Genomic DNA, 26,396 nt, shown 5'->3' with positions numbered 1-26,396 from the left:
ATTATTAATATATTTTATTGTAATATTTTTATTTATAAACATGTTCTGTGAACTTTGTGACAAGCACATAAAACTGTTTTATTATTTTAAAATGTCTTTTGAGATACAGTTCATAATTATAAACAAGGTATCTTAAAGGGACAGTCTACACCAGAATTTGTATTGTTTAAAAAGATAATCCCTTTATTACCCATTCTCCAGTTTTGCATAACCAACACAGTTTTATAAATATACTTTTTACCTCTGTGATTACCTTGTATCTAATCCTCTGCAAACTGCCCCCTTATTTCAGTTCTTTTGACAGACATCCATTTTAGCCAATCAGAGCTGGCTCACCTGAACTCCATGTGCGTGAGCACAGTGTTATCTATATGATACACATGAATTAACACCCTCTAGTGGTGAAAAACTGTCAAAATGTCCTTAAAGAAGAGGCGGCCTTCAAGGGCTTAGAAATCAGAATATGAACCTCCTAAGTTTAGCTTTGAACTAAGAATACCGAGAGAACAAAGCAAAGTTAGTGATAAAAGTAAATTTGAAAATTGTTTAAAATTACATTCTCTATCTGAATCATAAAAGTTTATTTTGGACTAGACTGTCCCTTTAAATCATTCGTCTGTATTGTGCTTGGTAAACTGTCATATAACAGGTAATTTGTATCGGTGAGTATTTGATAAGGTACTTGTACTCGGTCTTAAAAAAAATGGTATCAGGGCAACCCTTATATGTATGATGTAATTTATTTTGAATACAATCGCCCCTTAAAGCTCATATATGCTGTTGTGTGAGTCTTTTTCTATTGTACCACAATGTATGCTTCACTCAGTAATCAACACATTTATTTATTTTATTTATTAAGTAATTCGTACAAAATAGAAATAATCTCAGCAGTATATCTATACAAAATATATTTATACACGTCATCTCTCTATACATTGAAATGTGATTTAATATTTCATTAAAATCTTTTGTTAATTCATAGATAAAATATTGCCTACATTAATATTATATATATACACATATTAAAGTGCATGTTGAACATAAATATTCCTTCATTTTAGCTATATTCCCATGAAAGTTATTAAGATGTTGTGGCTTAAATTTTTGTCATTTTTGGCTTTTGAATTAGTAATAAGTTCCCCTAACAGGAGCACAAACACATAGTAGCATATTTACTTACTCGTCTGTTTGCCCCTAATCTAAACTTACTTTTTAAAAATATTCTTAGGCATTACAGCCAATCAAGAGCCATATCACCTGCTCTATAGAAATATATCAAACACATTTCTGCTTCTCTTACTGCTGATTGGCTGTACTGCCCCCGACTATGAAGAAAAAAAAAATTGTTTCAGGTTAGGGGTCGTTAGTCGAGTATCTAAAGACCACACCCATGAGGAGCGCTAAACTTGTTACACAGCAGTTTGCATAGTCTTTTACACTTCTAACAAAGCAATTATTTATTGACCCTTTAACACAAGTTGAAGCTCTCTAGGAGTTGTAAGCTGGTGAACAAATATACATGTACAAAAATTTTCAACAGGACAACTGAAAAAGGCACAATGAAAAGGTAAAAAAAAAAAATCTCCTCAGGAACAGTATTTAAAAAAACAAAACAAAAAACTAACACACATGATTTTTAGATATTAAATATAAGCAAACTTTGTTTTTGTTATATCAGTGAAACTCCACACAAACATTTAAACGGATTATGACAAATTTACTTAATATTTAAACTTTTAAATTCTCTAAAGGGTTATAAAATCTCAGAAGCTGATTGGTGCACACATTTGTTCTAACAATGCATACGCACCAATCAGCATCTACACTAGTTCCTTGATGATTTGAGAGCATGACACATTTGTTAATTTACATAAATTGCAAAGTTTAAAGTTAAAATATTTTAATTATAATATATATTTATAATATACATCAAAAATAGAAATAATTATGCTAAGACCAAATGGGTCACAGTTTAAAAACAGTTTTAAATCCAGTTAATCATTTTTTATGTAGTGGAATATATTTATCAGTTTTTATCAAGTGAACAATTTTAGTTTTTATCTTTTTTTTAATTGCTCTTTTTGTTTTGGTAATTTATATAGCTTTCATTTGCATATTTTTTATATTACTACATTTACTATATAAGGTTTACCCAATCAAACCCTGTTACTGTATTCTGGGAAAATGTCCAGCCAATCAGTATATACCATCCTCCTCTTGTAAACTGAGAATTGACAGGACAAATTATAAAGAAAAAAAGTGCAAAAGAAATTGTATTTAAATATGCTGATTTCCTTAAAGGGACATAAAACAAGTTGGGATAGAGACAAAATAATATAATATGTACTTTAATTACTTTACCTGCAAATTTATACTGGAGTGCCTCGCCATTAACCCTTTCTTTTTAGTTTCTGAATTGTAAAGTTCTAACTCCCCCCACACAATTACTTTAATGGCTGTATCTATGTTTATTTTTCTTTTGGTAAAATGCAAAAGTGGATAGGGATTACCTGCTGGAGCATGCCTAGAAGCTGTGAACTCAGTTGAAATACAATGCCTGTGTCTAAATACAGATAAGAGGGGTGGAGTTAGCTGCTCCAGGCAGCTTAGCTATGTAATTCATTTTGCTTATTTTTGAAAATTATTTTAAAATACTTACAAGCAATTATTAATAAAAAAAATGTATGCAAACTATTTTAAATTAATTAGCCCTTTTAGGATATGCACAGATCTCAACCTGCTTTATGGCATTAAGAGAACATTCTAAGGCAAAACGCGTAAATGCTCTAATTTAATAAAATACGTAATGTTTGCTTCAGTAACAATGCTTCTCCCAACCAGAATTTATATAAAAAAGTTTTTTATACCCTAATTAAAAAAAAGGATTCTACCAGAATACTTTTGAGTGTTTTAAGTCTTTACATATTTAATAATTTACATTTTGAGAGATAAACTGACAAAAAAAAAAAGAATTTAAATTTTGAGAAATAATCTGCCATATCTATAAAAATAGATCTATAAAAAGATACAAACAAAATAATAAAGGGATTCTATTAAGGGAGTATTAAAGGGACAGTCCAGTTGGAAAAAAATAATCATTATTTTTAAACAACATTTCTTTTACTAGATTTTAACTCAAAATTGGTCAAATTTGTTTCCCTATATAAACATTCATTCTGCTCCAGAATAGCAAGTGCCCAGTGTATGGAGCATATGTATGTATGCCTGTTCCTGATTAGCTCATTGGATGTATCCTTATCTGAAGTGGCATAGGAGTGCAATTTTAAGGGACATGGAACCTACATTTTTTCTTTCATGATTTGGATAGAGCATATAGTTTACATCTAACTTCCATTATCAAATATTACTTTGTGCTCATGATATTCTTTGTTAAAGAGATACCTAGGTAGGTAGCGTGCATGTATACACTTTAGAACAATAGATAGCAGTGTTTGTGATGTTAATATACATTCTTGCAAAACTGCTACCATATTATGCTTCACACTCCTGAACCTACCTACCTGCTCATCAACAAAGGCTTCCCAGAGAAGAAAGTACATTTTATGAAAGAAATTGTAAAGCTTTTTTTTTTTTTAAGTTTACACTCTATCTGAATTATAAAAAAAAATTGGGTTCATGTAATAAATAAAAAATAAAATCTGAAGTACATCTACTATCAAATAAAAAGCAAGCAATAATCAACATTAATAGTGCAGCAAAACTTCCATTTTGAAATAATAATTTATGCAGGAATATACTATGGTTGAAGGAAATGAGGTCATAGAAAGGGTTGCAGCGTCACACGAACCCTATTCTCTCGCTCTCTCTGAAACCCTATTTCTCAAACGGAGTGAAATGTAAACAAAATGCCTTCCATACACGCAAAAATGGAAGTCTGACATAAGGACAAACGGGAATACAAAACAAAAATTAAAAAAATCACAGCAGTAAATTTCCAGCCTGCCATAAAGGAAATTATGTCAGATGAGGCAGGAAGTTGTGTCCATTTTGAATGGAAGTAGCGGTGCTGAAACAGGAAGTGAGCTCAAACAGACAAGAAATTATTTCTTCTTTTTCTTCTCTTTCTGTGGTGGTCGATTCTTTTTATTTAGAATTGACATGAGGGACTTTGGCATGTAATATGGCTTCTCTTGTGATCCATCATTACGTTCTAAATCCTCCACTGGAAAATAAGATAAAATCTCTTAACATCCTCTAATGTGACCTTTTAGAAGTCAGAGATTTGAAGACAACATACATCCCAAACCAAACAATATTGCTATAAATCATACTCAATTCCTACAGAAGGAATCTCTCTTATAAATACAACCGTAACATATAATATTCTCTCACAGCCTAACCCATATATTCCCCTTTTTCTTTTACTGAATCTCTTTAAATAATTTAAATAAAATGTGTAAAATCTTAAATAATGAGATTATATTATTATTATAGTTAGTTTTTTAGTACACAATCCAGAAAATAGGTGAGAGTTATATAAAATTCCAAATGCATGTGGAGTCGTGCTAACCAATCAATGGGAGAGCTGTCAAAACTAAGCATGCTTACTCTTCGGATTAGCTTATTATCATTAACCATTGATATGAGTAAACAAACAAACTTGACAGTTGGGCCTTAACTTCAGTATCCTTATTGGTTTCCATGATTAACCAGTCAGACGGCCTTTTAAAAAATCTATAACTAGAAGCTTATTGCAGAACATGGAAGGGAATTGAAGAATAGGAGACTGTAGATGATGGGTGGAATTATATGAAGATGCCAAGGAATTACAAAATAGCATTCACAAGTGTTTTTAAAAGTAAGCTTTATTTATTAATTTCACTTTTGTTTAACTTAGTGGGGTTAGGTGTTGGGAGATATTACTGATGGGAGGGATCATTTATAAGGTGGGTACCAAGAGTGTAGGTGGTTGTATTGGGGTTACATTTAGTGATAGGGGGTTTACACTGGGGGAACTGTAACATCCATTATACAAAATGGCAATGGAGTTGCCATTAGGGGTAATTGTACTGGGGTGATAACTGGGTCAGCTATGTTGGCGTGGGGAGGTTAGGGGCAGTGTGGTTAGGGTATTTTGCATGGGGGTTCACGACAGCATGATTAGGGTAATGGATGAGTTTAGAACTGGACTTGTTTAATATAGTTGTAGATAGGGTTTAACTGTGATATAGAGTTCTGTTATGCTTATTGGGTTATAGCACTGGTACCAATGGAATATATATATATATATATATATATATATACATACCAGTGTTATACCCACGGGGGCACAACGTTCTTGTTGGCCGGTCACAGGGATCAGCTTTAAGGTGCAGCTATTTTTAGTGACCCGTACACAGTATATCATCACTAAACAATATCAGTGAAAGCATGGTCCAATCCGTAAAATGCAGCTATTATAAAAAATGTTGTCACTAGATTTTTTTTCATAATGGTTCCCTTTTATTGACTTATTTCAGGCCCTGCCCATAGTTTGAGCACCACTAAAGGTCTACATTTAGTAGATCTAAAGCAATACATTGGTATCCCAATCATCATTATAAAAGCATTTCAGTTAAAGGTAATACTTACAGAAGCACAGGAATAAGGTGTCCACGCACATGTTATACACGCTAAAGAATCCTTGAGCAATGAAGTATGAACCGACAACCACCGTCTGCAGGAAACATACATGTAAGTAATACCACATATGCAAAAAAACAGACATCTGCCAAAAACATTGTATTTCTGTATGACCCATCCACTCCTGTCTATTTCAGTAGTATCTTTCTCCACTAGATTTCCAGTTCTGTAATATACATAACTGCCACTTTGTGTTTTCCTCCCATCCATGCAATAGTCATGATAACCAAGCTGTCTCCCCCTTGTTATTTCTTCTTTATAGACTTCCTATCCAGTAATACTCATGATTACCATATAGTATCTCCACTTACTGGTGCACCCCCCCTCAGTTTTCAAGCCCTGCATTACCCATAATGACCACATGGCGTCTCTTAACACTTACCAGGATGGGGATCCAGTAATAATTTAGAGTTGGGGATTTGAATTGATCATTAGGAATTGGAAGTCGACCACTGAAGAAAAAGAATGCAAGGACACCTGGGAAGTGAAAATGGAGAGTATTCAATGTGTAAAGATGGTAAGGAGGCAAGGCAGATGGTGAGAAGAGATAGAGAGACACAAGGGTACTAGAGGGGTATGTTTCCAAATGATGTAGGGTGCACCTTTAAACTTCTCAATTTATATGGTGAAAACAATTAAAAACATTGCACTTGGAAGAGGTATAGGACTGGACTGTCACGTTTGGCTCACGCCTTCATCATAGATACCAGAGGTTTCTTGAGACAAACGCCTAGATTACGAGTTTTGCGCTATAGAGGGTGCGAAACGAACACAACAAAAGTTGCGTTATCTCACCCTCCATAGCGCTGCCAGTACAAGTTTCTGAAAAGTCTCCTTGTGCGTATGATATGGTGGCGATAAGCTCCATACCGCACAAAATCCAAGGGCTGCTTTGACGTGCTCGTGCATGATTTCCACCATAGACATCAATGGGGAGAAGGTGTTAGAAAAAAAAACTAACACCTGAAGCGCGGAATGAAAAGCTCCGTAACGCAACCCCATTGATGTCTATGGGGAAAAACCCTGACATTGCCATCACTATAATAAAGTTATTAACCCCTAATCTGCCGCTCCCTACATCGCTGACACTATAATAAAGTTATTAACCCCTATTACGCCGCACCCAGACATTGCCAACACTATAATAAAGTTATTAACCCCTATTCTACCGCTCTCCGACATCGCCGCCACTAATAAAAGTTATTAACCCCTATTCCGATGCTCTCCAACAACGCCGCCACTATAATACATTTATTAACCCCTAAACCTCTGGCCTCCCACATCACCGTCACTAAATAAACCTATTAACCCCTAAACCGCCAGCCCCCCACCTCGCAAAAAACTAAATTAAACTATTAACCCCTAAACCTAACAACCCCCTAACTTTATATTAAAATTACAATATTCCTATCTTAAAATAAATAAAAACTTACCTGTGAAATTAAAAAAAAAACTAAGTTTAAACTATAAATTAACCTAACATAACTATTATACTAAAATTAAAATAAGTAACAATTAAAAAAACTAAATTACACATTAAAAAAACCTAACACTACTAAAAATAATTAAGTCTAAAATTACAAAAAAATTTAAAAAATACTCAATTACGAAAAATAAACACTAAGATTACAAAAAATAACAAACAAAATTATCAAAAATAAAAACAATTACACCTAATCTAATAGCCCTATAAAAATAAAAAAGCCCCCCCAATTAAAAAAAAACCCTAGCCTACAATAAACTACCAATAGCCCTTATAAGGGCCTTTTGTAGGGCATCAGCTCTTTTATCTTGAAAAAAATACAAAGACCCCCAAAAGTAAAACCCACCACCCAACCAACCCCCCAAAATAAAAAACCTAACTCTAACAAAAACCTAAGCTACCCATTGCCCTGAAAATTGCATTTGTATAGGCATTGCCCTTAAAAGGCCATTCAGCTCTTTTATATTGCCCTGAAAAGGGCATTCAGCTCTTTTACCTAAAGCCCAAACCCTAATCTAAAAAAAAAACCCACCCAAAAAGATTTAAAAAACCTAACACTAACCCCTGAAGATCCACTCACAGTTTCTGAAGTCTGGACATCCATCCTCATTCAGCCGGCGAGAAGTCCTCATCCAGGCGGCGTCTTCTATCTTTATCCTGGTGGCTCGGAGCAGATCTATCCTTGAAGACATCCGGCGTGGTGCGTCCTCTTCATACAATCACCGCCGTACACTAGATATTCAATGCAAGGAAGCCTTTTCAAAATGGCGTCCCTTGTATTCCTATTGGCTGATTTGATTCTTGCAATTTAAATCAGCCAATAGGATGAGAGCTACTGAAATCCTATTGGCTGTTCAAATCAGCCAATAGGATGAGAACTACTGAAATTCTATTGGCTGATTTGAATAGTACTTGAAGAGAAGATAGACCCGACACTGATGTTATAAAAAAAAACATTTTTTTATTCAATCCACATGGGATAAAAACAAAGGATACAGCAATTCCTGTGAACTGGCATTCACAGGCATAGCACTGTCGGGCTTATGCGTTTCGGATGAGGATGGATGTTTGGACTTCAGAAACTGTGAGTGGATCTTCGGGGGATAGTGTTATTTATTTTTTTTTAAATCTTTTTGGGTGGGCTTTTTTTAGATTAGGGTTTGGGCTTTGGGTAAAAGAGCTGAATGCCCTTTTCAGGGCAATGTAAAAGAGATGAATGCCCTTTTAAGGGCAATGCCCATACAAATGCCCTTTTCAGGGCAATGGGTAGTTTAGGTTTTTGATAGAGTTAGGTTTATTATTTTGGGGGGTCTTTGTATTTTTTTCCAGGTAAAAAAGCTGATTTCTTTAGGGCAATGCCCTACAAAAGGCCCTTTTAAGGGCTATTGGTAGTTTATTGTAGGCTAGGGTTTTTTTTATTTTGGGGGGGCTTTTTTATTTTTATAGGGCTATTAAATTAGGAGTAATAGTTTTTATTTTTGATAATTTCGTTTGTTATTTTTCGTAATTTATTATTTTTTATTTTAGTAGTGTTATTTTTTTTTTAAAGTGTAATTTTGTTTTTTTAATTGGTAGTTATTTTAATTTTAGTATAATAGTTTAGTATAATAGTTAGGTTAGGTTAATTGTTAGTTTAAACTTAGTTTTATTTTCATTTTACAGGCAAGTTTTTATTTATTTTAAGATAGGGATATTGTAATTTTAATTTAAAGTTATGGGGGTGATAGGTTTAGGGGTTAATAGTTTAATTTATTAGTGGCTATGTTGGGGGCTGGCGGTTTAGGGGTAAATAGGTTTATTTAGTAGTGGTGATGTGGGGGGCTGGCGGTTTAGTGGTTAATAGGCTTAGTTAGTAGCAACGGTGTCGGGGAGCGGCGGAATAGGGGTTAATAACTTTATTATAGTGGTGAGGATGTGGGCGGGCGGCAGATTAGGGGTTAATAAGTTTTAAATAGTGTTTGCGATGTGGGAGGGCCTCAGTTTAAGGGTTAATAGGTAGTTTATGGGTATTAGTGTACTTTGTAACAGTTTAGTTATGAGTTTTGTGAAACATTTTTGTTACACAAAACCCATAACTACTGCTTTCAGATGGCGGTACGGATCGTGTATGTATAGACTGTAACGCAAGCATTTTAGCCTCTGCGCACAACCTGTAATACCAGCGCTATGGAAATCCCACGCAAAAACATCATTTTTTTAAGTGCGGTATTGACGTTGCGTTACAGGCTAAAATGCTTGCATTATAGCTATACCGACACAACTCATAATGGCTGCATTACTGCTTTTACGCAGAAATTGCCATTTTTTTCAGCGTTAAAACTGTAACGCAAAACTCGTAATCTAGGTAGACAAAGGGTTAAAAAAGATGCTTCGATTCCATCTGCCATTGTGTCTACCCCAAATTCTCTTCCACCCCTATCCTTCTTATGATCTTCTGCCATCCTCCAGACCTTCACTCACCTACTCCACCCACCACAAGCAGTTTTCCAAAGAATATAAGCAAATCTGTGACTTTGTCCAAGACAACGACCCTGCAAAAAATATAGATGTGGTTAGAACTCATCCGAAATATGCAAGACACAAATATCAAACACAATGTCATAACATGAAGTGGAAAAAATGAACAACGGTGGTATGGTTCGTCCAAAAGCAGTGCACAAGCAAAACACGTCAACCATGTGATAGGTCACAGTTGGGAATTACATGTATCATGGTGAGACAAATCAGTAAGGCACACACAGCCAATGCAAAGATGTTAGTAACACATGAAGGACTTTCTCACCTGACAATGTTTCTCATCAGCAGCTTAAATGCATTTTTAGCAGAAACACAGAAATTCTTTCCATAGATTGCAATCTGAGAAAAGAAAGGAGCACATAAGACTATTAAGTATAAACTGAGATGATTATATGTAAATGGAAATATATCAGAATGCGTATTGAAGGGTGAGAGTAGACGCTGAGATAGTAGGGAGAGAGGACCCTGAGTATCTAGCGATGTGTAAGAATGGTAGAGAAAAGGGGAAGAAGGTAGAGAACTTGGGATGGGTGACATAATTGGGTTATAGAACATTGGTCATTACTAATAAAATGCTTTACCATTATATACGCATTTCGATTTAGGAATTTGATGAACTTCTCCAAACACCAGAAGCAGCATTTCAGGCAACATAGGATAAACCGTGTGCAGGGATTCTGGGCATCTAAGGATAGAGAAAAGAACATGTGGTTAGTGTATATAGCATTACATACTGGTGTAATACATGCAATATGCTATTGTACTATGGTTTGCCAACTTCCTAACACATAAGGGCTGCAGGTCAATATTTTTGAAGCCTTACGGGCCACATATAAATTTAAGACTATTAAACACCCAAATAATAATATACATTTTCCCCTCCAGAGGGCTTTTGAGTTTTGGCAATTGGAAAGTACACATTATTAGTTCTGCTTTTTCCCAAGGGCTACAAAGAGTAGTGTAGAGGACCTTATGAGGCCCTTGAGCCACCGGTTGGCCATCCCTGTCCTACATGATGGTTTCAGCTTAGACTAAAAGTGGAAGGATAATTACTGATCAAACACACACCATTGGTTAGATAGGATGCCTATGTACATAATCATATAGTGTTATTGAATGAGAGGCACCTATACACTATATAAGAGCAGCACACTCCACATGAGACATTCTATGCAAGAGACACTGTGTATGGTCCCCACCTTTCAGCTTGTGATCCAGATACTCCAGGAGAATTCGGATTAGCTGAATAATGGTAAGGATGAGGGATCCAAACGCAAGAGACCCTGTGTGATATCTAAAATACAATGGAAAGAATCTCTCACTTATCAGATCTAAAAAAAAAGAATACAACCCCTACAGAATTAATGTTCTGGTAGTTCTGCAGTGGAAAATATATTTTATGACTCAGACGGAACATATCATTTTAGAAAAGTTTCTAATTTACTTCTATTATCAAATTTTATTAGTTCCCATGATATTCTGTGTTAAAGAGATACCTAGGTAGGCATTTGGAGCACTACAGTGCTGCCATCTAGTGCTCTTGCAAATGGATAACATTCTGCTGAAATGGGCTGGCTCCTAAGCATACATTCCAGTTGTTTAAAATGGTATGCCCTATCTGAACCATGAAAGAAAAATTTGGGGTTTCAATCCCTTTAATGTTGACTTGACTGTCCTTTGATATAAACACTGGAGATTCTTGACTCCTAGAGAAAGAATGTCCTACAGAAAGAACCAGCTTGATTTATGGCTAATTCTTACCTCAGGGTTCTCATGAAGGAAGCAGACACAGGGAAGAATGGAATGTCTTTGGGTTTGTTGAAAGCCCAGTAATAGGACGCAAATGCCCCAGCCAAGGTGCATTGACCCAGAGCAATTACAAAGTTGAGGCACCACAAGAAACCGAAGACATTATATATCTGCAGGTTAAAGAGGTTACTCTGGAACAGACCTTCTTTGTTGTAGCTATAGAAGATACAACGAGCCTGGGGGCAGGACTGATTAGATGAATTGAAGGTCTGGAAGGTAAAATAAAGAGAATATAAGACAGAGAAAGTGTGAATAAGATAGAAGAGATACAAAAGTAAAAGAAAGGAATATAAGAAAAATGTAAAAAGACAATGTTATAAAAAGAGTGAGTAAGAGGGAAAAAGCATGAACGAGTGAAAGGAAAGGGCAAGGAAGGTAAAAGGAGGGGGGGGGGGAGAGGAAATAAAACTATTGAGAAGAGAGAGAGATAGAGAGAGAGAAAGAGAGAGAGAAGAGAGGAGATAGAGAGGAGAGAGATAAGAGAGGAGATAGATAGAGAGAGAGAGAGAGAGAGAGAGAGAGAGAGAAAAGTCCTAAGGTGAAAGAAGTCAAAGAGAAGAAAGAAGAGGAGCGCACTGATATGTACATTTTCATATACTTCCTATAGCGCACTGACACATACATTTTCATATACTTCCTATAGCGCACTGACACGTACATTTTCATACACTTCCTATAGCGCACTGACACGTACATTTTCATACACTTCCTATAGCGCACTGACACGTACATTTTCATACACTTCCTATAGCGCACTGACACGTACATTTTCATATACTTCCTATAGCGCAGTGACACGTACATTTTCATACACTTCCTATAGCCGTGGCCGGACTGTTATCCGACTGACGCTTTTCCGACGGACATTTGTCCGACGGACAATATTCCGAAAGACATTTATCCGGCTGCTGGGTGGGAATGAAGCTTAAAAATCACGGTTTTATAACATTTTTAATAGTGGACTGACAAAAGACAATTAAATCAACTTATATATAACATATTAATTATAATATTATAATTATAATAATTATATTATGTGTTAAAAGTACATCGTGAGGGTAGGGACCCATAGATAGGTTCCCAGAGGCGGTTGCGGCGCCCGAGTCACTGATTGTAACAGAAAATTTTGGATCGTATCTGCCCTCGGCCGAATGTATCTTGATTTATTTAAGTAAATCTTATATATTATGTGCTATTGCCTTTAAAAAGTCTAATCTTGAGTATTCACTGTATTTTTCTAAAACTTTCATTATCCTGTTGTTTATGATTTCATATTTTTTTTTGGGTTTTCTCAGTTCAACTCCAGAATCAATTTTTTCAATTGTTAACTCCCATTCTGCTTGTTCTTTTCTTATTTTTGAAACTAGTCTGCAAATGCTTGGGTGGGTTATAGACATTCGTTGGTCAAATGCTCTGTGCCATCCTTCTAGAGAGTTGTTTGTTCTAGGTAACCCTAGTTTTGTTCTTTCAAAAGTGTTCCACATCGTAATATCGAAAGTAGGTTTTCTTCTTGTACCTTCTTGTAGTTCGCCAATCCAGGTTTTTTCAAAATAATTTAAAAATTCAGATAAAATGTTACTGTTTTGTCTTTCTATTGATTTTACAAAGTCATTAAATGTTTCAACTACATCTTCCACTGGCACAAATGCTAATGCTTCTAAGCATTTTATGATCAGAGCATTTTTTTCATTATTATACCATATTTTTAAGCCCAAAGATTGTATTTTTCTCCACAGGCATTGGGAAAAATGGAAAAAGCATCCATAAATTATTGTATTTTGTAAAAAATTTGTCATGCAATTTATTGCTGCTCTTTCAAAATCTACAGTAATTGATATAGGATTGATATCTGGATTTTTTTCTTTTATAATACTAAAAATTAAATTATAAGTTTCCTGATTTTTATTTTTTGATATGCAGTATACTAATGGTATGGTATGGTTATCTTCTATTAAAACATGTATTGTATACAACTGAAAACCTAAAGGAGCTGAGTCAAATGTTCCGTCACAGAGCCAGTGTTGTTTTTTTGAAAGAAGATCTACATTTTTTTTAGTAGACAGAATGATTAAATTTTCACTTTCGTGCATGATGAAATTTTCTCCTCTGGTTGTTTTTCTTAAATCATCATTTAAAATGTTTCCATTTGGTGTTGTTCGATGTCGACGTACCATTCTGGCAAGAGTTTCTTTTTTAGGTAGAGCTCCTGCTGCTTCAAGGGGGAAATTAGATGTGCAATTTTGTATTATGCTTGATGTTACTTCTTCTGAATTTTTAGCAACTTCTTTTATTTTTTCAATTGTTTTCATAGATAAAATTCTTGCTGCATTAGGTGGATGTGAATGATTTGATGCATCTTTTTCAATTATATCATTAATGGTTTTTAGCCTTCCTCCACAAAAACCTTTTTTTTCACATCTCCAATATGTGACATTTTCTTTTTTTTTGTCTACAATGTATGTATAACCTTCATATAACATTTTTCTTCCTCCTTTACACGTCTTTATGAACTCCATTTTTTTAATTTGATGTTTTCTTTAAATTTATTTATTTAAGTGTTTGTGTTGTTTTTTTTACCTCAGTAGCCACAATATATATTTAAATTTTCCGCTTTTATACTGATGACAATTATGCAATTACGTGACTGCGTGATTGTGCTGTTCGGCGTGCAGTCGGAAGCAGTGTATATCGGACATATGTCTGACGGACGAATGTGTTTCGGCATTTTGTCCGTCGGAATTTTGTCCGAGCACCTCCTATAGCGCACTGACACGTACATTTTCATACACTTCCTATAGCGCACTGACACGTACATTTTCATACACTTCCTATAGCGCACTGACACGTACATTTTCATATACTCCCTATAGCGCACTGACACGTACATTTTCATATACTTCCTATAGCGCACTGACACATACATTTTCATATACTTCCTATAGCGCACTGACACGTACATTTTCATACACTTCCTATAGCGCACTGACACGTACATTTTCATATACTTCCTATAGCGCACTGACACGTACAATTTCATATACTTCCTATAGCGCACTGACACGTACATTTTCATACACTTCCTATAGCGCACTGACACGTACATTTTCATATACTTCCTATAGCGCACTGACACGTACAATTTCATACACTTCCTATAGCGCACTGACACATACATTTTCATACACTCCCTATAGCGCACTGACACGTACATTTTCATATACTTCCTATAGCGCACTGACACGTACAATTTCATACACTTCCTATAGCGCACTGACACGTACATTTTCATACACTCCCTATAGCGCACTGACACGTACATTTTCATATACTTCTTATAGCGCACTGACACGTACATTTTCATACACTCCCTATAGCGCACTGACACGTACATTTTCATATACTTCCTATAGCGCACTGACACGTACATTTTCATACACTTCCTATAGCGCACTGACACGTACATTTTCATACACTTCCTATAGCGCACTGACACATACATTTTCATACACTCCCTATAGCGCACAGACACATACATTTTCATACACTCACACTAGCGCACTGACACATACATTTTCATACACTCACACTAGCGCACAGACACATACATTTTCATACACTCACACTAGCGCACTGGCACATACATTTTCATACACTCGCACTAGCGCACAGACACATACATTTTCATACACTCACACTAGCGCACAGACACATACATTTTCATACACTTACACTAGCGCACTGGCACATACATTTTCATACACTCACACTAGCGCACTGACACATACATTTTCATACACTCCCACTAGCGCACAGACACATACATTTTCATACACTCACACTAGAGCACTGACACATACATTTTGATACACTCACACGTACATTTTCATACACTCACACTAGTACATATCCTAACGTACTCACCATGGGATCGCAAAACTGTGTTTTTCCAGTGAGATTCTCGCAGCCTGGGTTGCTGGAGTTCAGGGTTGAGATTATGTATAATGGTGCTCCAGATGTGGCAAGGTATCTTAGGCGGGAGTTAAGGTGTTTCTAGAGTATTACTATTTGTAATGCTACATATATCTACTTCAATCCAGCAATACTTCTGGTGGTTAGGAGACTCCACGGAACATTTTCCCTTAAAAGATCATACAAATTAAATTCAATTATCTAAAAAGGGCTAGATTACAAGTGGCGCGCTATTGTTTGCACGCAAGCAATATCAGAATATCGTGGGCACGTTAACTTGAGTGCATATTACAAGTTGAAAGTAAACACGTTCACTTGAGCACAATAAAAAATTGACATGCGTTGGGTTAACGATTAAAAAAAGTTGCACCAAACACAACATAAAGACATAAAAAATACTGTTACACTCATATAAACTTGTAATATAAATAAATCAAACATATGTATGATATGTGCTACGTATTTAATGATCAATGCAGGAGCTTGTTTATATTTGGTTTGAAATTATCAGTACTTTGGGCTTTTCAAGGGGTTTGTCACCGGACTGCGAGACAATGCAAATTTGCAAGGAAATTATAGTTTTAAATGAGAATTCAGAATTGTGTACTGATGTTATCTACATGCACCCAAGATTAAATGGCCAAGAACGCATTGCTTGGGAAAGAGGCCATGAGGCCCGTACCACCAGGCAGCTGTAAAAGCACCAGAAACATATTACCACCATGGGAGAGTGGCATTGCCAGAGAACCACCAGTGTTTTGTGTTTGGGGCCTCAATGAAAGGGGGACGATGTGTTGTGGGAGAGACTAGGTGTGTCACAGGTGGGGGCTGGCAAAGCTGGGGAGGGCCTGGGCAGAGTGGTGGTGGTAATACCAGGGGTGATCACATTTGGGAGGGCACATGATGGGCAGCCATTATGTTGAGGATGCTAGTGGCCGCTTGTAATAATAACCAGTAACTGAAGGTCCCAGTCCACAAGCTACTTGACCAAAGGTTACCTGAACAGGGGATTACACTCCCCAAACACCAACCAGTCTGCCAAGAAACCTTAGTCCTCTACACTATGTACATGGACAGAACTAAGAATGGAGAGTCTGTTAAGGGGAGTCTGGTTCTGTTAATCCTTATTCCAGGGGCCTCGGTTAATTCCTAGCGCTGCGGAATCTGTTAGCGCTGCGGAATCTGTTGGCGCTCTACAAATAACCGATAATAATAATAATAAATAATAGTGAGCACTAGCTGGGGGAGCCAAGATTCACATATTGTTTGCAGATCATTTGTGATCACATTTTAAAAACAAAGAAAACATTCACTTCTTGATGTAGCATGCATCTATCTGTATGGTTGTCCCAAGGGCTACTATGTATCTCTTTAGTGTGATTTACAAAGTCCTTTGTCCCCTATATTAGGATTCTGAACTATGAGATATTTTGTAGCAGTTTCACTGTCATTTGCTTAGCGACATACCTCTCAACATTTGTGGCTAGGTATTAGGGACTTGGGAGGTTGAGAGGGGTCATTGTCATTTTGTGTGTGGGGCTGTGTCCCGATAGGTGGATAATGGGCATGTCTGATTGGTCAGTGGATGCTTCTGGGTGGTTTGTGGGCGTGTCTGACAGTTTATGGATGGGGCTAAGGGAAGTTCTACAAATAAGTACATATGGCTGCCTCAGAGGGGTTGGAAGACGGAGCTTAGAATTTGAGACTATTCCTTTCCATTAAGCACAATTAGGAGGCCTGCAGTGATGATACAGTCCCTCAATTTGTGCTCATCATTGCAGAGGATAGTGCACATTAGGAAAGATGTTGCTTACTATTTCAACAACTTGATTGTTTCAGGGTTTTTTTTATGGGTCCATGAGAAGGTTTGTGATATTTATACTTAAAAGTATTTTGTCCTGAAAAACAAATTTTATGCTTACCTAATAAATGTCTTTCTTTCCGAGCATGGAGAGTCCACAACGTCGTTCCAATTACTAGTGGGATATTCAACTCCTGGCCAGCAGGAGGAGGCAAAGATCACCCCAGCAAAGATATTAAGTGTAACTTCCCTTACCCATAATCCCCAGTAATTCAGCCGAAGGAAAATGGAAAAAGAAGAAACACAAGGGTATAGAGGTGCCTGAGGTTTACTCAAAAAAACTGTGAATTATAATTTAAAAAGAGTGCAGGGTTGTGGAATCTCCATGCCTGGAAAGAAAGAAATGTATCAGGTAAGCATACATTTTGTTTTCTTTCCTATGACATGGAGAGTCCACAACGTCATTCCATTTACTAGTGGTTACCAATACCCAAGCTAGAGGACACGGAATGAAAAGGGAGGGAGAACAAGGCAGGAGGACCTAAACTAAAGCCACCACCGCTTGAAGAACCTTTCTCCCAAAAGAGGCCTCAGCTTTAAAAGTATCAAATTTGTAGAATTTGGAAAAAGTATGCAAAGAGGACCATGTTGCCGCCTTGAAAATCTATTCCACAGAAGCTTCATTTTTGAAAGCCCAAGAAGAGGAGACAGCCCTAGTGGAATGAGCTGTAATTCTCTCAGGAGGCTACTGTCCTGCTGCCTCATAAGCCAAACGAATCATACCTCTTAACCAGAGGGAGAAGTGGCCTTCTGGCCCTTATGCTTTCCAGAGAATACAACAAACAGGGCAGAAGATTGCCGAAAATCTTTAGTAGCTTGAAGGTAAAACAACATCCAGGTTATGCAAAAGACGTTCCTTATGAGAAGAAGGATTAGGACAAAAAGAAGGAACAACAATTTCCTGATTAATGTTTCGGTCCGACACCACCTTAGGGAGAAACCCCAATTTTGAATGAAGGACAGCCTTATCTGCATGAAAAATAAGGTACGGGGAATCACACTGCAGAACTGAAAGCTCAGAAACTCTGCAAACGGAAGAAACAGCAAGAAGAAACAAAACTTTCCAAGATAACAATTTTATATCAACAGCATGCATTGGCTCAAACAGAGCCTGCTGCAAAACTTTGAAAACTAGTTCAAGAAGGAGCAACAGGTTTAAACACAGGCTTGATTCTGACCAGGGCCTGAACAAAAGCTTGAACATCTGGCAAATCTGCTAGACATTTGTGCAAAAGAATAGACAGTGCAGAAATCTGACCTTTCAGAGTACTGACTGACAAACCTTTCTCCAGGCCATCCTGAAGTAAAGATAAGATTCTGGGAATTCTCACTCGGCTCCAGGAGAAACCCTTAGATTCACACCAATGAAGGTATTTACGCCATACCTTATGGTAAATCCTATGAGTAACAGGTTTATGAGCCTGAAGCATAGTATCAATGACCGCTTCAGAAAAAACACGTCTAGACAGGACTAGACGTTCAATCTCCGAGCAGTCAGCTTCAGACAATCTAAATTTGGATGGAGTAATGGACTCTGAATTAGAAGATACTTCCTCAGAGGTAACCTCCAAGGAGGAAGAGATGACATCTTCACTAGATCCGCGAACCAGATCCTGCGAGACCATGCAGGAGCTATTAGAATTACCGATGCTCTCTCCTGTTTGATATGAGCAATGACTCATGGAAGGAGAGCAAATGGAGGAAACCGGTACGCCAGATAGAAGATCCAAGGAACCGCTAGAGCATCTATCAGAGCAGCCTGAGGATCTCTTGACCTTGAACTGTACTTTGGAAGCTTGGCGTTTTGACGAGACGCCATCAGATCCAACTCTGGAATCCCCACCTGAAGGTTATCTGAGAGAACACTTCCGGATGGAGAGCCCACTCCCCGGGATGAAAAGTCTGTCTGTTCAGAAAATCCGCCTCACAGTTGTCCACTCCTGGAATGTGAATGGCAGATAGTAAGCAATTGTGAGCCTCCGTCCACTGCAGAATGTGAGTCACCTCCTTCATAGCCAAGGAACTCAGAGTCCCTCCCTGGTGGTTGATGTAAGCCACTGAGGTGATGTTGTCTGACTGGAATCTGATAAACCAGACTAAAGATAATTGAGACCAAACTACCAAGGCATTGAAGATTGCTCTCAACTCCAACATGTTTATGGGGAGAGAAGACTCCTCCCGAGTCCATAGGCCCAGAGCTTGTAGAGAACCCCAAACTGCTCCCCAGCCTAATAGGCTGACGTCCGTAGTCACAATCACCCAGGAAGGTCTCAGGAAGCAAGTACCCCGAGACAGATTTTTCTGAGAAATCCACCACGAGAGAGAGTCTCTTGTTAGGGGATCCGGATCTATCCTCTGTTATAAATCTGAATGGGCTCTGTTCCACTGACTGAGCATGCATAGTTGCAGAGGTCTCCTATGGAACCGAGCAAAAGGAATGATGTCCATGGAAGCCACCATCAGACCAATCGCCTCCATGCATTGAGGCACTGATGGAGAGAAAGGAAAGAAGAAAGAAGTTTAGATTTTCTGACATTTGTCAGGAAAATATTCATGGACAGGGAATCTATGATTGTTCCTAGGAAACACATTCTTGTATCTGGAACTAGAGAACTCTTCTCCAGATTCACTTTCCATCCGTTGGAACGTAAAGACAACAACATCTTTGTATGAGATTTTTCTAGTTGAAAAGATAACGCCTGAACCAAGATGTCATCTAGATAAGGCGCCACAGCAATAACCTGGGATCTGATCACCGCCAATAGAGCCCCCAGAACCTTTGTGAATATTCTGGGAGCCGTGGCAAGACAAAACGGAAGTGCAAAAAACTTGAAATGCTTGTCCAGAAAAGCAAACCTTAGAAACTGGCGATGATCCCTGGGAATGGGGACGTGTAAATACGCGTCATTCAGCTCTATAGTCGTCATGAACTGATTTTTCTAGACCAATGGAAGAATGGAACGAATAGTTTCCATCTTGAAGGAATTTGTTTAAGACACTTTAAGTCTAGGATTGGATGAAAAGTTCCATCCTTTTTGGGAACCACAAATAGATTTGAATAGAATCCTTGACCTTGCTCCTCAAAAGGGACTGGTACAATAACTCCTAGGGAGGATAGGTCCTCTACACAATTTAAGAAGGCCTCCCTCTTTACCTGGTTTGAGGATAGTCTTGACAGGAGAAATCTGCCCCTTGGAGGACAAGACTTGAATCCTATTTTGTAACCCTGGGAATACTGTGTCCACAGTCCACGGATCTGGGAAATCGCGTATCCAAGCCTGTCGAAAAGAGGAAAGCCTGCCCCCCACTTGATTCAAAATTGGATCGGGGGTGCATCCTTCATGCTGATTTAGAGTCAGCAGAAGGTTTCTTTTTTGTTTTCCCTTATTCCATGGCTGGCTGGACATCCAAGAGGGCCTGGAATGATCTGGTTTGGAAGAGGATGACTTCTGTCCCTTAAAGTTGCGAAAGGAACGAAAATTAGAAGTCTGTCGACCCTTAGGTCTATTCTTTCTGTACTGAGGTAGGAAAGATCCCCTTCCACCCGTAATCTCTGAAATAATTTCCGCCAGACCAGGACCAAATAGAGTCTTACCTTTATAAGGTAAAGCCAAAAGCTTGGCCTTTGAGTTGCATCAGCTGACCAATATTTTAACCACAGAGCTTTAGGACAATGAAGCTAGACATCTTAGCTCCTAGTCTAATTACCTGCATGTTGGCATCGCAGATAAAGGTATTGGCTAACTTAAGAGCCTTGATCCTATCTTGGATCTCCTCAATCGTAGTCTCCTCTGATATCAGATAAGACAGGGCATCGCACCAATAAGATGCTGCTTCCGCAACTGTAGCAATACTTGCCGCAGGTTGCCACTGTAATCCCTGATAGATGTACATCTTCTTTAAGTAAGCCTCTAACTTCTTATCCATGGGATCTTTAAAGGAACAACTATCCTCTATAGCAATGGTAGTTATTTTAGCTAGAGTAGAGATAGCTCCTTCTACTTTAGGCACAGTGCGCCATGAGTCACAAATGGAGTCAGCAACAGGAAACATTTTTTTAAAAACAGGGGAAGCGGAAAAATGAGCCCCTGGCTTATCCCACTCCTGAGCTATAATTTCAGACATCTTGTCTGGAACAGGAAAAACTCTATTAAGTTTAGAAGACTTCTTGGGGGCGACAGCAGCCGAAGGTTCAGAGTCATCCAAAGTAGCTAGGACCTCCTTCAGAAGTAACCAGAGGTGTTCAAGCTTAAATCTAAAATTAACCTCTTCAGGTTCTGAAGATTTTTCTGGCAAAGTGTCAAAGTCTGAGATTTCACCTTCAGAAGCTACTGAAGTATCCTCCTCATCAGACACTTGAGAAAGGTTGACAAATGCAGATTTAGAAAGGTCAGAAACCTTGCTAGTAGAAATGTGTTTAGACTTCCTCTTACACTTACCCGTGTTAGGGAAAGCAGATAAAGCTGCAGACGTTATCTGTGCAGCAAAATCTCCTGGCAAATAAACACCCCAAGGAGGTTGAGAGGATCCGCATGGCACTGAATGTGAAACTTTTAAAGCTTGGGACGTTTGAGGAGAAAGCTGAGGCATATTCTGAACAGCATTATCCTGAGAGACAATGGGCTCAGAAGTCCTGGACCTGCATATTGTCTGTGTCCATAGTGGAGAATTTCCCAATAGTAATAGTGGAAAAATTAAAAAAATAAAAATAACCTGTATGTCACTTTAAGAGAATCGGTATGGCACCAATAAAGCTTATAATGAAGTAAAATATATAACTATCAGATTATATAATAAAAAATCCCTGACACCTCTATCCCTCAGCAAGCTGAGGAGCCTTACCACACCGGACCGGATTAGTACAGGAAGATGCAGGGAGAGTCGCATGCAGTCCGCTGTCAGAAACGAAATGCTGTCAGAGAAGGAACGCTTCAGAAGAAACTGAGGATAATATTAAGAGATCCTATGTGCCCTCAACAACATACACGCACTGCCTTCTACTCCGCTCAGAGTAAGTAAGAGCGGAAAGAGGAGGTCACATGACCGGACCTTAGAAAAGAAACTGCATCACTAAAAGGCGCGCTTTTCTTATATACCTGTCTCACAGTAAGTTCAAATAAACCGCATTTAAACCCCATAAGAAATAAATTTACAAAAACCTTGACCCTGAATAAAAAAAAAGGATCTTAGACCCTCCTTCTAATCTAATGCCCTTCAGCCAGTCTCTCAATAAAAAAAGGGAAATTAACCCCTTAAGGTCCCACTAACTTCAGTGCCTGCCATACTGTCCCCACTGACAATTCTTTCTCCAGATGAGAATCCACAAGAGGAATTAACCTCCAAAGTGCTGTCCTTCAATACCTAGAAGGTAAAGGCACTTACATGTGGATCCAGTTGAAGGGCAGGAACAGTTTCTTAGATGTGATAGACACTCCACTCTCTATCAGGGACCTATAAAGGGGTAGCAATAATGTTAGAAATAAAGCAAAGACAACCTTGCCGCTTTCTAACTGCTTATAGCCACCATTATTCTTACTAAAGAGATTAACATGGACACAGCATAGCCCCTAATCCTTGCTTGCAGGGAAAAGTACCCATAAAAGGATTAAATATCTTCAGACACCATCTTCGCAAATCCTCCATTGACAAAGGCAAAGAGAATGACTGGGGATTATAGGTAAGGGAAGTTACACTTAACAGCTTTGCTGGGGTGCTCTTTGCCTCCTCCTGCTGGCCAGGAGTTGAATATCCCACTTGTAATTGGAATGACGTTGTGGACTCTCCATGCCATAGGAAAGAAATATTTATATCATCTGTATAAAAAAAACAATATTTAAAAAATGGGATGTCAAAGTTGTTAAATTTGAAATGTAAAGCTGATAAGAATTGACAGGACGTACCTATCAGCCAATGAGCATTAGTAGGATATAACTAGAAGCCGCTAAGGGATTTAATTTATTACAAAGTGAATGTCCCTATCATTTAACGCTTGCTCATTTGCACTTGCAACTTACATTTATGAAGAAATGGTTTAAACTGCTGCTTCCTAAACCCTCTCTGCCACTCTAGAATTATTAGAACAGGGTGATTGACAAGTCCTGCTCCAACGCAATTGCTTTCTCTTGTGCAATGCTAAATATGGGGAACAAATACGCCCCACAATTTGTGATGAAATGTGGAAAATTGATCAATCTTGCCATATTCATCAATAAAAAAGTACCGATCAGACAAAGACCATTAGTTGAAACTGCAAATAAGCCAATGAGTATTATTAGTAAGTATACAACTAATTCTACCCAGTTAAATAAAATTTCAATTTAACCCCTTAACTCATAGATATACGAGATATACGTCAGGCAGTACTTTCCTTATCGTACCGCACAACCTATATATACGTCTGAGCTGCAAGAAGCTCCAGCAGTCTTGGCTGTTAAGTTACAGCTGAGAGCTGGAGTTCCTGAGCTCATGGTATCTGCCCGCATATGGAACCAGAGCACGATCGGTGCTCCAGTTCCATATGAAGGCAGATTGTTACAGAAGGGTGACACTGTGTGTGTCACTGTCTGTAACAGTCATCTGCTGGTGCCGGTCGGAGGCGTGGGAGGGAATCTGGGAGGCGCGCGGGTGGTCGAGGAGCAGAGGGGGAGGGAGGGTGTGCCCTACACTGCAAAAAATAAAAAATAAAGAAGGAGGGAGGGAGGGATGGGGAGCTACGCTTCAGAAAAAGGTGGGATGGGGACCTACCTAACCAGCGACCAGGGGACCACTACACTACATAGAAAAAAATGTCCCTTTAAATTTACAGTATTTTCTTTTTGCATGTTATGTCCCTAAAACAAGTTTTATATCTTTGTACTATATTACTAATATATGAGTATATTTAAATTAACTCTAGAGTAGAAAAAAAAACTCTTTTGGAGACATTAGACACCACAGATTTATGCAAAGCATATTTTAGGGACATTGTATATTCTTCCATAATGTCTCACATTCAAAGCAAATTAGCCTTAGAATAATATACAGATGTGTTTTAAAAAAAATTATATTAGTTGTTTAAATTTTGAAAAATATAACTGTAATGTTTTAGCCCATAAAGCAATTAGCAACGCCATGTTGAAACCTAGGTTTCCTTTTTTGCGGAAACCAATCAGGTCAATGGAGGGTACAGCCAATGGCTGTGTGGAATAGAGCACTTCCACTTTTAACAGATGTTGGAAATCCCACAGTTTTTTAAATTAAATTACAGGGGGAAAAAAGGACAAAATAAATAATGAAAGTATAACGCAAAGGTTTAATATCACTTTAAAGGGACAGTAAAGTCAAAATTGAACTTTTATGATTCCTAACATGAAATTTTAAACAATGTTCCAATTTAATTCTGAAATCAAATTTGATTTGTTCTCTTTGAATCCTTTGGTGAAGAAACTACCTGCTCAGGAGCAGGAATTCACTACTGGGAGCTGGCTGCTGATTGGTGGCTGCACATATATGCCTTTTGTAATTTGCTCAACACGTGCTCAGCTATCTCCCAGTAGGGCATTCCTGATCCTGTGTCTATTCTTTTACAAAGAATACAATGAGAACAAATCAATTTTGATAACAGAAGTAAATTGAATATTTGTTGAACCACGAAAGTTTAATTTTTAATTTACTGTTCATTTAAGAACTATTTTGCAAAAGATCTGCATACATATATATATATATTTAAACTTTAAACTGTCAATTTGTTAGCACAATGTGCCGAGTTTTGTAAACAAACTACTTGAAAGCTCCGGAGAGTACGTTTATTTTATTTTCCTTGATTGTGGGCAATTGGAGCTAGCTGTAAAATAGTTTATGAGCTGCTCTAAGCAGTCACTGCGTATAATGTAGTGGGATCAGGAGAAGGGCACACACATTTTTTTTAGAGGTAATTTAGAGCAAAAGCAAGCAAAATAAACAATAAAAGTACATTTCAATGTTCTTATGTTTTTGTCAAACATTTTAAAAGAGTTGAAACTTCAAGGTTAATGTTCCTTATAAGCTAGAAAAATAAGGCACGTGTTTGCTCTGTAAAATAATCTAATTGTAAGAAACTCTGCAGAGTGTTACTACAATAGCCTCATTCTAGTAGCACAACATCTACAGAGCATTCTTCCATCAGTTCTGCATTTTAATTGGGTAAAGGATACAGAGCAGTAATTCCCCAGTATGCGACACAGACGATTAGAAGGACGAACGTGATGACTGGATAGAAGAGAGAGGACATGATATGACCTATTGCCCTGTGGAGATAAATATGAGTGGGGGTGATCAGATAACTGGACAGAGAGAGTAACAAAAAAGTTACACAGAAAATAAGAAAAGAGGGTGGATAGATAAAGAGAGAGGACTGAAGGTTTCAGGTAAAAATGTAGATGGGAGGGAAGTGAAAAAAGAGTTTAAAGATGAGGAAAGTGATACACGGGATGGAGAAAAATTAGAATTAAAAAAAGAGGGGTAATATAAAAAACAAACTATTTACTTCTACAGACTCACTCTCCCATTCCATGACTCCCATAAATGATACCCTCTGGTGTAACGCCATTAAGCTTAACTACTATACCAATCAGTGCATTTTCTTGAGTAAAAGATCCCTCAGTTAGTGCCAGTATTTCATAGGATGGCTTTTGATCTATGATATCTAAGGCACTGGTTCATCTGGATCAAGACACACATCCTATAATATATTCCTCCCACAGCTGTCTGAATTTGTTTCTTAATTTACAGTAATCACACTTTATTACTCAGTGTTACCACTTCAGTACCCAGTGCTTCTCCACCCTCAGTTAATTTGCACCCTCGACTCACTTGCTGGCCTCCTTGATCAGCGCAATTGCAATTAGTATTCTCTTTCTGAGGAACAGCAGCACTAATAGGAGAATCACCTCGACAGCAGCCAGCACTATTACTGAGAGAAGAAAGAATGTTCAGGTTAACAAATATTAGAAGTTAGTACTATTGATACCTAAAACTATACTGTATCAGTGTACTTGTGCATTAAGGGCAAAACACATCTGCAAGTCTCAGAAGTTGCTGTCCTTTTAATAGAGTACTAAGGGTGTTATAAGCATAGCAAAGACAAATCATAAATGC

At 37.8% G+C, this 26,396-nt stretch overlaps 1 protein-coding gene across 1 annotated transcript in view; it reads right to left on the bottom strand.

Moving 5' to 3' along the window:
• Positions 1 to 837: 837 nt before the first annotated feature.
• The window catches only part of SLC44A4 (solute carrier family 44 member 4), a 185,269-nt gene continuing 159,710 nt past the window's right edge, over positions 838 to 26,396 (bottom strand). The window contains exons 12-22 of the mRNA XM_053721983.1: positions 26,112 to 26,211; positions 25,454 to 25,546; positions 15,374 to 15,479; positions 11,405 to 11,661; positions 10,843 to 10,937; positions 10,225 to 10,328; positions 9,909 to 9,982; positions 9,587 to 9,657; positions 6,026 to 6,120; positions 5,593 to 5,677; positions 838 to 4,183 (exon numbers count right to left, since the gene is read on the bottom strand). Coding sequence (XP_053577958.1) covers positions 4,062 to 4,183; positions 5,593 to 5,677; positions 6,026 to 6,120; positions 9,587 to 9,657; positions 9,909 to 9,982; positions 10,225 to 10,328; positions 10,843 to 10,937; positions 11,405 to 11,661; positions 15,374 to 15,479; positions 25,454 to 25,546; positions 26,112 to 26,211 — 1,202 coding nt within the window. The 3' untranslated portion in view covers positions 838 to 4,061. The remainder of the gene's footprint in view (positions 4,184 to 5,592; positions 5,678 to 6,025; positions 6,121 to 9,586; positions 9,658 to 9,908; positions 9,983 to 10,224; positions 10,329 to 10,842; positions 10,938 to 11,404; positions 11,662 to 15,373; positions 15,480 to 25,453; positions 25,547 to 26,111; positions 26,212 to 26,396) is intronic.

This window comes from Bombina bombina, chromosome 7 (assembly GCF_027579735.1).
Source record: "Bombina bombina isolate aBomBom1 chromosome 7, aBomBom1.pri, whole genome shotgun sequence".
Classification (NCBI taxonomy): Eukaryota; Metazoa; Chordata; class Amphibia; order Anura; family Bombinatoridae; genus Bombina; species Bombina bombina.
Note: the sequence above shows the minus strand (reverse complement) of the source record. Positions and strands in the feature narration are given on the sequence as shown.